Source organism: Mus caroli, chromosome 6, assembly GCF_900094665.2.
Source record: "Mus caroli chromosome 6, CAROLI_EIJ_v1.1, whole genome shotgun sequence".
NCBI classification, from domain to species: Eukaryota; Metazoa; Chordata; class Mammalia; order Rodentia; family Muridae; genus Mus; species Mus caroli.
The window spans coordinates 111,469,990-111,484,037 of record NC_034575.1 but is presented as its reverse complement, the minus strand read 5'-3'; the positions used below and the strand labels follow the sequence as shown (position 1 = coordinate 111,484,037).

At 43.3% G+C, this 14,048-nt stretch overlaps 1 protein-coding gene and 1 non-coding gene across 5 annotated transcripts in view; one reads left to right on the top strand and one right to left on the bottom strand.

The window, feature by feature from the left end:
- Positions 1-14,048, bottom strand: part of March8 (membrane associated ring-CH-type finger 8) — a 69,078-nt gene that overhangs the window by 26,252 nt on the left and 28,778 nt on the right. For 3 of the 4 annotated variants that reach the window (XM_021165883.2, XM_021165884.2, XM_021165886.2), the window contains exon 2: positions 6,278-6,448. The exons of the other annotated variant lie outside the window; for it this stretch is intronic. In XM_021165883.2, coding sequence (XP_021021542.1) covers positions 6,278-6,370 — 93 coding nt within the window. In that variant the 5' untranslated portion in view covers positions 6,371-6,448. The remainder of the gene's footprint in view (positions 1-6,277; positions 6,449-14,048) is intronic. 4 annotated transcript variants of the gene reach the window in all.
- Positions 11,137-11,266, top strand: LOC115031399. Its single transcript, XR_003837039.1, has one exon. It is a non-coding gene; the product is annotated as a small nucleolar RNA SNORA17 (small nucleolar RNA).

The window sequence follows — 14,048 nt, the reverse complement described above, 5'->3', positions numbered from 1 at the left end:
TTGGGGCATATAAAGTTTGCAAGTCCAATGGGCCTCTCTTTCCAGTGATGGCCGACTAGGCCATCTTTCGATACATATGCAGCTAGAGACAAGAGCTACATAAATGATTTTTAAAAAAACATTAAAAATGTCAGCCCAGAAGAAAAGTATGATGACAGTCAGAATACAGTACACAGGGGGGAGGTAGAATGATTACGAATGGCGGGGTCTTGGGAACAAAAGATGAGAGCATTCTGGAACCCAAGAAAGACTCATCATAGATAAATAGCTCAGGCTGTGATGCAACTTGGGACAGCTATCACAATACTGCCACAGGTTTGCCAAGGAAAGGGTTCTTTCAAAGGTACAATACACTGTTGCTGCAGTTCTACAAATGAACAAACAAATGTGTGCAGTATATTTATATTCATCTACAAGAAATTATTTTAGAAGAAACATGAGAAATATTCAAGCTCAGGTTTCCACAACATTTGGGAGGATCTGTTTATTCTTGTATGAGATAAGGAAGTCATCTTGCTGAAGCCAGGCATTCAAGGGCACTAATTTCATTTAGAACGCTATAATAGTATCCTACAGTGTTATTTTGTGAAACCTCTGCATTAAAAACCAAATTTGGATAGTTTTCAATTTTCAACAGTTACTGAAAGAATATCTGAAAAGCTACCTGCTGCCTGGCTCATACCAGCTACAAGCAAGTAGCAACAGCCAACAAATCATATTCATTAATAACACCTGGCTAATTAATTTTATAACCTTCACTCAATTTATATACAACACATGAAGCCATTTGCAAGTACTTCTCTTACAGTATATTCTGACTGTTTTATCTAAATAACATGAACTCTAGCAAAATCTCCTCCCCAGACCAATGCCCAGAGTTCAGCTCTAAAGAAGTAAACAACCATTACTTTAAGATCCAAGCATGTGAAAAAAACAAAACAGTTCAAATTTGGCAAAGCTGGATTTAATGTTTGGGAACAGCATCCTACTCCCTTTCCAATTTCCAAGGGAACCGTCAGAACTCATCTCTACACTTTCACCAATAAGGCTGAAAATGGCAGCTAGTGAGGAAAAGAGTCTCTGGCTACAATTTCCTGTATGTGGCTGAGTAAACTGGGAGGGCCCCGAGTAGTACTAAGCTTGCTAGCTGTGATTACCAAACAGGATAAGCACTCTGGGAGGCAGATTTGAAAGATGTTACACAGATGGCCCCACAAACACCACAAGAAAATAGATCCTTATTTCCAGATATGAGAATGGTACTATGGTGCGAATATGGTTGGTCCCCTTGTCCCAGTGTACAGAAAGGTAGTAGACCTTTAAGAAATATTTAGTTATGAAGGATCTGCCATCATAAGAGGATGAACATGGTTTTCAGGAAAGCGTTTTGGTTATTATGGGAAGTGTCTTTAGAGACTTCACCCCCTCTGTACTCTCTTCTCCTTTTTCGCACCCTCCTGCCTTGTCATGCATGGCACATGAAGAGGTCCTTACCAGAAGCTGATCAGCCTACAGAACTATAAGCCTTTTTCTAACTTACTCAGTCTCAGGGATTCTGTTATAGCAATAGAAACTGTGCTGAGGCAAATATTAATGCCCTGAGTGTCTCACAGAAAGGTAATTAATAACTCAAAGAGCCACACAAATGATGACAGAGGTACATGTTAACTGGCAGTGATTTCACTTAGGATTTCAAAAATGCATATTCATCTCTATGTAGGAAGAATTGATGTGTAGTGTATGGATACCTCACCTGTCAATAAAACAACAACAACAAAAACAAAACCATGGCCTATAGTAAAGGGTAGGATAGAAGGTGGGGCATAAAGGATTCTGGGATTGGGCCAAGTGCATGAATATTCACCCTGGGGCATGAAGGAAAACAGTGCACGAAATCTGAGCAGATGCAACCAGCCACATGGCAAAACTTGGATTAGAATAAATGGGATATTAAGTTATGAGCTAGTCAGAGAACAAGCCAAAGCTTATGCCAAGGTATTTGTAAATACTGTAAAGCCCCAGAGTCATTATTTCTGGGAACGGGGAGCAACTTACAGGAAACACCCTAAAACATCTCTCCATTTCATTATGCCTCTACAAAGAAGTCAGAACTAGAAAAAGGGCAGGCCAAATACCGACGTGCAAAGTTGTAATATATGGAAGAAGCAATTTTTATTCTGCAAAATAAAACTATGGTTCCTGGGAGTAAACAGTGGGGCTGCTAATAAGAGAAAGCTAGAAACTGTGCTGATGAGAGACCTTGCATCCTTAATAGCTTAAACACACACACACAAAGTAGTAGGTAGGCCAGGTGTAGTATCTAATACATGTTGCTATCCTGAACTTCGGAGACTGTATGGAAGAAATGTGAGGAGAAGGGCAAAAACAGAAGTGAGAAAAGAAAGAGAGAAGGGGGAGGGAGGGAAGGAGGGAACAGGAAAGGAGGGTGAGAGGGAGGGAGAAGGACGTGAGGAAGGCTCTGAGAACAGGCTGCCCTGAGATACAAAGCATGTGCAGCACTAAGCTGGAAACAAGATTCTGGAATACTAGAGCTCAGATTTTCCACAAGTTCTTATTGTGGGTTTTCACTATTTATCAGTATATTAAAGTAACAGTAGTTGAGAGGTGAACTATAGTGAATATGCTTCAGAATACTGCTATCAACTCATCAACTGGGAGGCTCTTGTTCCAGATGCCAAATACAGATGAATATAGAATTAGGTAATTAGATCATCTATACAAAGTGTATATAAAGCTTCTACTTCCTTGAATTAAAGTTTTCTCCATTTATATACTTTCAGAGCAAACTAAAGTTTGTTTAGATAAATATCAATTTGATGCTTCATGATAAAACCTCTGTTGATATTGAAAAGAAGATGCTGAAATCAATGGTGTGAGAATTAGAATTCCTTAAAAATATAAAAAATGTCTTTTGCTTTCTATGTAGTTGTCTAAATACAAACCAACTATGTATCACCTTTTCTATTACGCTTAAAGGAATGCAATGGTGTGGACCAGTTCTTTAAGGATAGAAAGTGAAAATGTATTTTCTGGATAATCTTACAAATTGGGTCCCAGGTGATGTGGTCCTCTATGCAAGGCACCCATTCATGCTCACAGCTTTGATCACACAGGAGGCCTGGGGCCAGAGGGGCAGAACATGCACTGTCCACTCAGTGTGGCTAGTCTTGGCAACAGTGATGTGTACACCAGGAGCAGCAGCACACACCTGGAATCCTAACTCACAGGAGGTCAAGGGAAGAGGATGGAATTTGGGACCATGACTATCAGTCAGGTAGGGAAAACACCTGGAGTCCTTCCCATTCAAACAAAGAGCATCACTCAAACTAAGCCAATAGGTGTAGCCTCCCCACCCCCAGCCTGAATCCTGCTGGCTCAGGGGTGGAGCTTCCTGCTCATTCGTCCTGCCACGCCTACTGCTGGACCGTGCTGCTTTGCTGCTTGGAGCCACACACATGTTCACCCTGCTACTGGACCCCGAGTTATTTGGCGGGAAATCGGGTTCCTTCCCCCTTCCTTTATAACTGGATGTCGGAACTAGTAAAATTGGGCTTTGAACAGGATGATCTTGCCTTGGCTTCATTTCTCCTTCCTCCCCGTCTAGCTTCCTCTCTTTTCAGCTCGGAGCTGCCATCTCAGTGGAACTGTTCACGTTGTGGGCTGCTGGCCGGCCCCCAACAAGGAAACATGCACCCCTAAGTCCCACCCTACTCTGCAATGTTTATACAGTTCCTATCCCCACGAAAAAAAAAAGTGCACAACTTATTTCACTGAGGAAAGTGGCTGTTTTTACTGAATTGTACTATTGGGGAAGAGTCCTTTCTCCCAAAGCATTCATCACTGGATCTTGGACCCACCTGCCTGGCTGCAGTTGTCACCCCCCACTTCCCACCCCACCACTAGTGCTGTGGCTGGCTGCCATAGTCACCGCTGTCCAAACCTTCTCGATTTTCTTCTAAGAGCTGTAACACTTTCAGCTTCCCCAGAGGGACCCAGACCCATGGAACCTATTCATCCTGGTTCCACTTTACCCTTTGGGCAGATAGAGGCCAACAACAGAGAGTGCATACTGAGCCTGTCTCAGCGCCAACAGTTTCTAAGTGGCAGTGCTGAGAACAGTAGAGGCATTTTTTTTTTCAGTCATAATAAAGATAGTGACAATGTTTAGCACAAGATGCAGCAATTGAACTTTTGTGATTCACTGCCTCCTGATCACTCCTGATCAGGGTAGAGTCCTCCACAGCACTGGGAACTAGCTCTGTCTAGGAATCCAAAGGAGCATTTCCTTCCTATAGTAAAATGTTCTCCTTAATTTGGAAAAGACGCTGTTACTGACGGTGTGTCCTAGAATCCTGATCTTAAGTCTGGAAAATGGAATACTGTCCTAAGATGGAAAGTGACTTACAATGACTGTCAAGCAAATGTGTATTTCCAAACACTGACTTGGAGATCAACTACTAAACTTTTAGACTTTTACATTACATTAATTTACATTAAGATAGGCCTTGAAGCAACATATTACTAACTTTAAGATGTAAAGAAGAAGAATGTATTCTCTAAGACAGTTAAGATGAAAAAAATTTTTTTTAATGAAGCAATTCAGGTTTCCAAAAGGAGACTAAAGGCTGGAAAGTAATGGGTTAGTGTCTATAAAACCTACAAAGCCCCATGGTGGCTCAGGCCCTTAATCCCAACACTCAGGAAGCAGAAGCAGGTAGATCTCTAGGAGACCAAAATGAGTCTCAGGACAGCCAGAGCTACACACTGAGACCCTGTCTCCAAAAATAAAACAAGCCTAAAAGCAGTAGTCCGTTTAAAGAATCATTTATCGATTCATAAGGGATAGGAAGAAAATCCTTTATGGATTACAAAGCATTCCCAGCGGTTCTCATGCCACTGAAAGTGAGTCCCGCCTTCATCCACAGACAGTAAAATAAAGTACCAGTCATTAGCCATCCACAGACCACCATTTATAGGCTCCTGCAGTGCATGCTATAGAGAACTGTGCATAAAGTCACCATGGGTATGACCCAAGATAAAGACCTTAGCTTTGCAGCTCCCAGAACCTCCAGGAGGAGGAGGAGGAGGAGGAGCAGCAGCAGCAGCAGCAGCAGCAGCAGGAGGAGAAATCTTTGCAGAGCTTCTCTTTCACTTCTCAGCACAGGCAGGTCACAAATTCTATCTACAGATTTTGGGTTGAGCTTGTGGTTTCCTCAACCTGAGTCACTCTGCCTTCTCCTTTGCCCTTAGCTCTACACATAATCCCTGTTTTCTACAGGAAGTCCTGAAATTCCCTCCATCACTGACCTTATCCAGCTAATGTTTATATGTGTCAAGGCAGACTGTCAGAGCATGAAAACAGATAGGCTGATTATAATGACCTCCTATAAGCAGTAACAAGCCCCTATATCTTTGCTCAAATACATCTATACACTGCATCTTGTTTTGAGAATCTAAAGAACTTCCTCTCAGGAATGTGTAAGACATGATCAGAAGACTTAGCCAACTAAGACCAGTGTGCCACTTATAGCTAAGAAGCTGATAAGCCTATGCCAAAAACTTTAGAACCCAGAAACCTGCATAAGACAATTACCTCTGAACATAGCCAGCTGTGCTCATTAGCACATCTCCAGAGAAACCATCCCTTTAGAGCTCAGGTATTACTCTAGATTGCAGTTGGTGAAATTTTAACAAAATTATTGTAATGGTTGGGGCTGTGGAGATGGCTCATTAGGTAACAGTAACTGTCACCAAACCTAAGAATCTGAGATCATTTCCCAGGATCCACACGGGGAAGAACACCAAGTCTCCAAAGCTATCCCCTGCCCTTTATTTTTGGGCCATAGCATGCTCACACCATTCATACGATTAGTAGAGATGTAAAATAATTAAATGTGAAAAAGCAGCCAAATGATATATTTGTGATGGTGGTTAGTTCTAACTGTAAACTCCATAGGATCTAAAATCACCCAGGAGACAAAGCTATTAGTGTGTCTGTGACAGAGTTTAGAGACTGAATTAACCTAGGTGGGACAATCAACTCAAGAATAAAGAAGTGATCCAAGCACCAGTGTTTTCTCTGCTTCCTGCCTGGAAACGATGAGACCTGCCACCACCTCATGCTCCTGACACCATGCCTGCCGTATTTCTCACTGCCATACTTTTGCCCTCAAAATGAAACAGCTGTTCAGCCAGCATCTGGCCATAGCTACCAGGAAAGAACCCCCAGGAGGCACTGAAGAAGTTCTCACATTACCTGCTCCTTATCTTTGGTCTTGCTTCTGTAGACTCTAGCAGAAATGGCATCCTGAGAAGGGATGGCAGAGATCTGGTGCAATGGCATGCTCATCCCAGCCTCCGACCTGGTCTTCCTCCTTACGGAAGTGAGTCTCCTCTAGCAGAGTCATTTTGGGCCATTGACTTCAAGCTGAGAGAAAGGAAAAGAAACAGAGCTGAGCTAAAATACCTAATTTCCAACAGTAAGACTGCACTTTGTTAATCTGAGGAAATTATTTTGACCAAATACTTGGTCTTCAAAAGGGATAGAAAATGACTAGGGAAAATTAAATTTGTTTCTTGTACTAAAATATAAGTATGATAAGGAAGCCAGAGGGTCACAGATTAGTCTTTTGTTGTCCTCTTAACTATAAAAGAACAAAGTCTCAGTATATTATTTCTGAAGTTAAACTTTTGTTCCTGTGTATGTGTGTGTTTCCCTGAATATCAAACCTCATCTCATGTATCCTGATATAGTAACCTTTCCTTGAAACTAATTAATGCCTTTGGCAGGAGGATTACAAACTTGAAGCTAGCCTGATCTACATAGTAAGAGCCTGTATAAACAAAACAAAACGAAATTTAAAACAAACATTAGACACACACAAAAAGAGCAAAATCACCACTGCTGTTCTTAGAGTCAAGTTACAGTTCTGTGGTAGAGCTTACCTATATACCCAAGTCCCTGGGTTCAATCCCTAGTATGAAGCTTTAAAATGATGATGATGAAAGCAAGAAAGCAGAGTGGGAAGTAGTTTGAATGGGAGGGAGGGAGGGAGGGAGGGAGGGAAGGAAGGAAGAAGGAAGAAGGAAGGAAGGAAGGAAGGAAGGAAGGAAGGAAGGAAGGAAGGAAGGAAGGAAGGAAGGAAGGAAATCAGTCAGTCCATCTAACTGACCTCAAATTCATATAATGGCAAGACTAGGGTTTTAAAACTCCGAAATCAAATTTTCTATGGTTCATGCATAACCTTCCAAAAGTCTAGACTCTCTAAACCAGCTGTTGGCCAATTTCTCCTATAAAGGGCAAGATAAATATTTCAGGCATTATAGGCCGAATCTGCTCTAGTTACTTGACTCCTCTGTGTATTGTGAAAGCAGCCATTGATTAGTGGGTAAATGAAGAGGAATGGTAACGGGTTCTAGTTTAGATATGGCTTGTCCCCTAAGGTTCATCTGCTGCAAGCTTGACACTCTAAGAGTCAGTCTTGGGGACAGATGTTTTTCTTGAAGGAGTGAGTTTATCTCACTAGTGAGCTCAAGAACAGCTGTTACAAAGCTTCCAGCTCACCCTGCTTCTTTCCCCTCCATTTTTTTTTCTTTCCTTCTCTCCTCACTATTTGCCTTCCGAACCCTGTGATGCCATCTAGCCTGCTACAATACTGCCAAAGGCCTCACCAGAAGTCAGTGCCAATGTCCTATTCATGGATCTCCAGAACTGTGATCTAATTAAACCTTTAAAAAAAAAAATACCCAATCTTGGGTATATTTTGATATGGTAAAACAAAGTAAACTATGCCATTATTTACCAATAAAAATATATCTGCAGAAACTGGTGGCAGGATAGATTTTGCCCATGGCTTACAGCTCAATAAGGGCTTCTCAGGGAAGATGTAGGCCATCAGGGACATTCCTGAAACCCCTGAGAAGGCTGCCTTTACATAAAATAACAATGTCTATATAAGCTGTCTTATATAACCAAGTATACTTGCTTATTTTATATATATTCTCATTGCTAGTAATCAAATTATGGGTTCTCTCCTCCCCATTCGCTTATTTTGCTGCCCCCACAGATACAGCTCCATACAAACTCTCCATGTTTATGGTAGTCATGTTTCATGATGCCATTCAATGTTGGCAAGACAGAAGAATATGTCTCTAATTTGGGGTCCTTCATTTGTTAACCATGTGTTGGGCATGTGGTGGTGAGCAAAGGAAGGTAGACAACAGGGCCAGAGTACCCTAAGGCCACACTTGACAAATATTTGTCCCACCTATCTCAAAACTCTTCCGTGGAGCAGCAGTGTCTGTGGGACTGCTCAACTCCAATAGTCAGTAGCCAGACACAAGAGATGGGACTTGCACTTGATTGAGTCATGCAGATCAGATCATAAAGCAACAGGAGGAAGGAGGAATGGCCACACACCAACACTCACAAGAAAATGAGCTACAAGGATATTGCTTCAGAAAGTCTCATCTTAAAACAGGCAAATGATCACTGAGAATCAAAAACTAAGAAAATAGAGTAGATTACATCATCTATGTATTACACTTCCCCTGCTGGTCTTCAGGCCCTGATGAAGCTAGTAGATGAGTAACACTGTGCCCTACACTGTCCTCCGTGTTTCTATCCAAGACTATCCTACACAAGAGGCACAGTTACTGTTGGGTTGCTTACACTCTGGAATATCACAACAGTGGTGAGCAGCGTTATCACTAATGCATTAAAGTCACACATGACAAATTCCATGTGGCTTTTGGAATAAATAGTTAAGCTCACCATGCCCAAAGCCCCACTAGCTCTCATGCCAATAGCTATCTGTGGTGCTTCTGATACAGTCATCATTATTACATCACTCGTATGTGCTCATGACAAGCCTAGGAAGACTCTACCAAAGAGAAACCCACAGAGTCAGAATGTTTGCAACTTTGAAAGCCACCCACCCGCCTTTTCCTTGCAGTCACTCCAGATGTTCTGACGTTTATCACCATTTCCTGGTAATGGGCCTGGAAGTTTGCCAGAAGCAATACTATTTAAAATAATCATTCATTTACAAACAATCAGACAGACCATGCTGCTGTGTACATGAAGGATCTTATGAAAGAAAGCATAAGACAAGTATCTATTTTATATAAATTCAATTCATCTTTAATGATGGGTAGTTAGTCTCGGCCTTGTGCCTGGTCATCTAGACAGGGACTTGAATTGCACTGCTATAAATCATAGCCAGCTGAAATAAACATCTGTATCTAGAGGAACTGGTCTCCTAAAATTTGAGTTAAGGAGAAACACCAAGTTCATGAACAGGAGAGTGCACACTATCAACTCTCACAGGCTGGGTTCTAGCTCAATGACAGAAGGCTTGGGAAGTATTAGGAAGGTCATGGGTATGAGCCCACCACCTTGGATTTGATCCCTACCACCTCAAGGATGTGTGTGTGGAAGAGGGGTTGTCTTCAGAATCCAAGTAATCCCTATCAAAATCCAAGCTACTGTTTAGCATAGATTTGACAAGGTGATCCCAAAATGAAAATGCAAATTAAAGGGGCTCAGACTGCCACTGCCAGCTTGAAGAACAAAGTCTGAGGACTCATACTTTCCAGTTTCAAGACTTACTTCAAAGGCTCAGTAATCAAGACTGGTATTGAAAAACAGATTTGGATATCAGCAGATCATGTTAAGAGTTGAGAAATAACCTCATCTATCTACACTCAAATAACTTTCAACAGACTAACAAGATTCCACTTCCACAGGAGAAAGAATACACTTTTCAATGAATTCCAGGACAACTGGTCAGCTGCATGCAAAAAATAAAATAAAATAAACTTGGATCTCTTCCTCACACTAAGAAACAATAGAAAAACCTGAAATTATCAAAATAATGTTGTGTGTGTGTTTCAAAAGTTGCCATAATGAAATTAAGAAGTGGAGGTAAACATTCAGCTCAACAGTGTACTTTCACACACACACACACACACACACACACAGGGATGGGAGGAGGTCTGAATCCCAGAACTCAACACAAGGGAAGCAGGGGATCATGAGTTCATGGACAGCATGAGCTATACACAGTGAGACCTTTTCTCTGAGAAACAAAACAGGGAAAAGGAGAAATTAAGGGAAGAAGGAACAAACACAAAATAGAAGAAAATGTTTGCCAATTGTTTATCTAGCAAGGATCCTGTACCTAGAATACCCAGACTTCTCACAATGCAATAACAAAGTACTCAATGCAAACAACAAAGTCTCAACATCATCAGCCATCAGGAAGTACAAATCAAAGGCACAGGCACCATTCTAGTTATGTTCCTAACTGAAGACATATAGACAAGCACTGGTAAGGACAAGCTGAAGTTGACTCCTTCATACACTACTGGTGGGAATGCATGTGGCTGCTTTGAAGTCTAATTCTCCCTCAAGATAATGCATGTTATCATATGACCAATATGTTCTAGGAAATGCACATCAAAAGAAATTAAAATATCTGCTCTATTCATGAACATTGCCCCTGAATTTATTCATGCTACTACATTATCCATTACAGCATAAAGTAGAAACAACCCAAAAATCCATCAACTGCTAAGTAAATAAATATAGCATATATCCATTCACTTGAACAATACTCATCAATAAAAAAAAAATGAATGAACTTTAAAAAAAAATTAAGTGAAGCCAGTCAGAAAGGACTAATATTTGATTTGATAACATTTGTATGAAATGTCCAGAATAGATAAATATACACAGACAGAAAGTAGGCAGCTGGGTTTGTCAAGGTCAAAGCTGGTAAATGTGAGGGTCTGATTGCTTAAAGGACTTTTCTTTAGAGTAACTAACATGATCTAAAAGTGTCTATGGTAAAGTCACACAACCCATGAGCAATGAAAGCTTCAGAATTACACCCTTTCCCTTTTTTGGGTTTTTTTTGTTTTTGTTTTTTGTTTGTTTAGCCCTGGCTGTCCTGGAACTCACTTTGTAGACCAGGCTGGCCTCGAACTCAGAAATCTGCCTGCCTCTGCCTCCCAAGTGTGCCACCACACCCTGCTCTTTTTTTTTTTTTTTTGAAGTATATTTGATTACTGAAGTATAATAAAGTATGCTCCCAAGGTAAAACACGTATCAACCCTGCTCCCAGAGGTGTTGCAGGTGTGGCTGCTGCAACATGCACACCAGTAGGTGACAGAGAAGAAAGAGGCTTTGACTACATTCAGTGTTCTGACCTGTGAACATCTGAATGATTAGTAGCCTAACATTCCCTGAAAGCTACAAGCCTGAAACAACCTCCAGTCCAGCGCCAGGCAGGCCCGGACAGGCTCCCAGGATGGGAAGCAAACCAGAGACTAGAGGAACCCTGCCTGGGACTGTGGGTCCCTGGCCAGAGTGAGCCTAAAGCAGATGCTCATAAGGGGTCACTCTGGCGAGCTGGGTAGGGAGTGAGTCCTAGACTACAGGTGCCATGGGGCCTGTACAAGGAGCCAGCCTGAGATGACCACCAGTCTGGGACTGCACAGGCCTGGAGGACATACCATGCTTCAGATGACCTCTGCCCAGTGCCATAATGCACGAGAGGGCATAGCACCCTTGAGACCACTCCTAAAATGACTCTAGACACTCAAAGATCCTGGGCCCCACAAAGAGGAACAAGTGGTAGAGAAATAGAAAAAGAGAAAAGCAGAAAGATGTAGGCACAATGAAGGGAGGCAGGAATGGAGACTCAAGGGTAGTAATGAGGAACAGCTTGCTGTGAGTAGCTGGCGATGCCACCTGAGACCATGGGGGGCTCTGGCCTGTTCTGGCGCGTCTGGATCAGTGACCCTGCAGCCGCAGGAGTCTGTAACCACCAAAGGCCAGACAGACATCCATGGTCTGGACTGCCATCCGGGTACATATTGATGCCCAAGGGCTGTGCAGAACTGAGCATCTTAGGAGAGCTGGCCTTGGAGGAAGAAGAGCAGGAAACCAACCCCACCCCCAACCAGTTACAGTACTCAGGAGAGCAGCCCGCTCAGCTCACCGTGAGGGTTGCAGGTGAACCTGCCTGAGAATAAGAGTATGGGAGAACTGGTCCTACTACTCCTCTCCTGTGCGGTAGCATGGATGAGGAAAAGATACCCTCCTCCTCTCTTGACCCTACCACCTGCTGCAGGCAGGAGACCCATCCCTGGAGTCATGAGAGCAGGAGAGCTGGCCCTGTCACCAGCTGCAGCACTTGGGAGAGCAGGCCCTGCACCTTGCCTGGGCAGCACAATTGAGCTGACCTTGGCGACAGGTACAGGAGAGCCAGCCCCAAGCATGTGAGCATGAGAGAGCTGGCTCGGCCACTTGTCTGCCTTGTGATGTCATGGGTAAGAGAGCTACAGCCCTTCACCACCTACGGCAGGCAGGAGAGCTGGTCCCGAGATCATCACAGTGGAAGAGCAGGCACTGCACTTCACCTGGGCAGCACAGCAGAGCTGGCCCTGGATGTGAGGGATGCAGGGGAGCTGGCCCCATGGTATGAGCGTGGGAAAGCAAGTCCTGCCTCTTGTCTGCTGTGTGATGGAGTCAATGAAGGAGAGAACCCCTTCCCCTCCTATAGCCCTGACTGGGACATAAGAGCAGGAGATCTGGGCCAGCTCCACACCTGCTGAAGCACTTCGGACAGCAGGCCCTGAACCTCACCCAGGCAGCATAGTAGAGCTGACCCTGATGTCAGGGGCATGGGTAAGCCGGCCCCAAAGGTGTGAGCATGAGAGAGCTGGTCCCAAAATCTGTCTGCCATATGGCAGCTTGTCAAGGGAGATATGCCCTCTTTGATGGTTTGTATATGGTACGCCCAGAGAATGGCCCTATTAGAGGGTGTGGCCCTGTTGAGTAGGTGTGGCCTTGGAGTAGGTTTGTCACTGTGAGTGTGGACTTTAAGACCCGTCTCCTAGCTCCCTGGAAGCCAGTATTCTGCTAGCAGCCTTCAAATGAAGATATAGAACTCTCAGCTCCTGTACTATGCCTGCCTGGATATTGCCATGTTCACACCTTAATGATAATAGACTGAACCTGTACCTGTAAGTCAGCCCCAATTAAATGTTGTCCTTGTAAGAGTTGCCTTGGTTATAGTATCTGTTCACAGCAGTAAAACTTACTAAGATACCCTCCCTGGACCTTCACCCCTTGCCACCTATGGCAGGTGGGAGAACTGGCCCAGAGGTCATGAGAACAGGAGAGCTGGCCCTGCCCTTCACCTGCTGTAGCACTCAGGTGAACAGGCCCTGGACCTCACCTGGGCAGCAGGGCAGAGCTGGCTCTAGTTTCAGGGTTGCTGGTGAGCCGGCCCCAAGGGTATAAAAGTCAGTGAGCTAACCAGCGCAGATATTTCTCAAGCCCAGGTCTTTGAAGTGGTCCACCCTAACATTTACTCCACTGATGAACTGCTGGAATACAAGAAAGGCCCAGTGCTGCAGATCCAAAGCTGCAGGATCTCCACGACACAGGGCAACAACAGGATATCTAAGAGGAGTCCCAATGAAGTTCCAGTATTGATGAAGTAGCAGAAGCCAGAGACCTGCTACTCATATTAGACCAACAAGTCATTGCAATGAACATTTGCAAGCAAAGAAGTGTGGACAAAAGGCTATACTGTAGGACACACTGTGACACACTACAATTTCCACAGAGATTTTCTTTTCTCTGTTGTTCAGGAGGTTTTAAGGGTAGAGCAGGTACACAGGGAGGAGATGAGTGGAATTGGGGTGCATGATGTGAAATTTACAAGGAACCCCCGAAAACTAATATATATATATATATATATATATATATATATATAATGTAACTCAAAGTCTAGGACAGACTTCACATGGAAAAATGATTATTAAGTCATACATAAAAAATAAGATGAGCCGGGCAGTGGTGGCTCACGCCTTTAATCCCAGCACTCGGGAGGCAGAGGCAGGTGGATTTCTGAGTTCAAGGCCAGCCTGGTCTACAGAGTGAGTTCCAGGACAGCCAGGGCTACACAGAGAAACCCTGTCTCAAAAAAAATAAAAAAAATAAAAATAAGTGA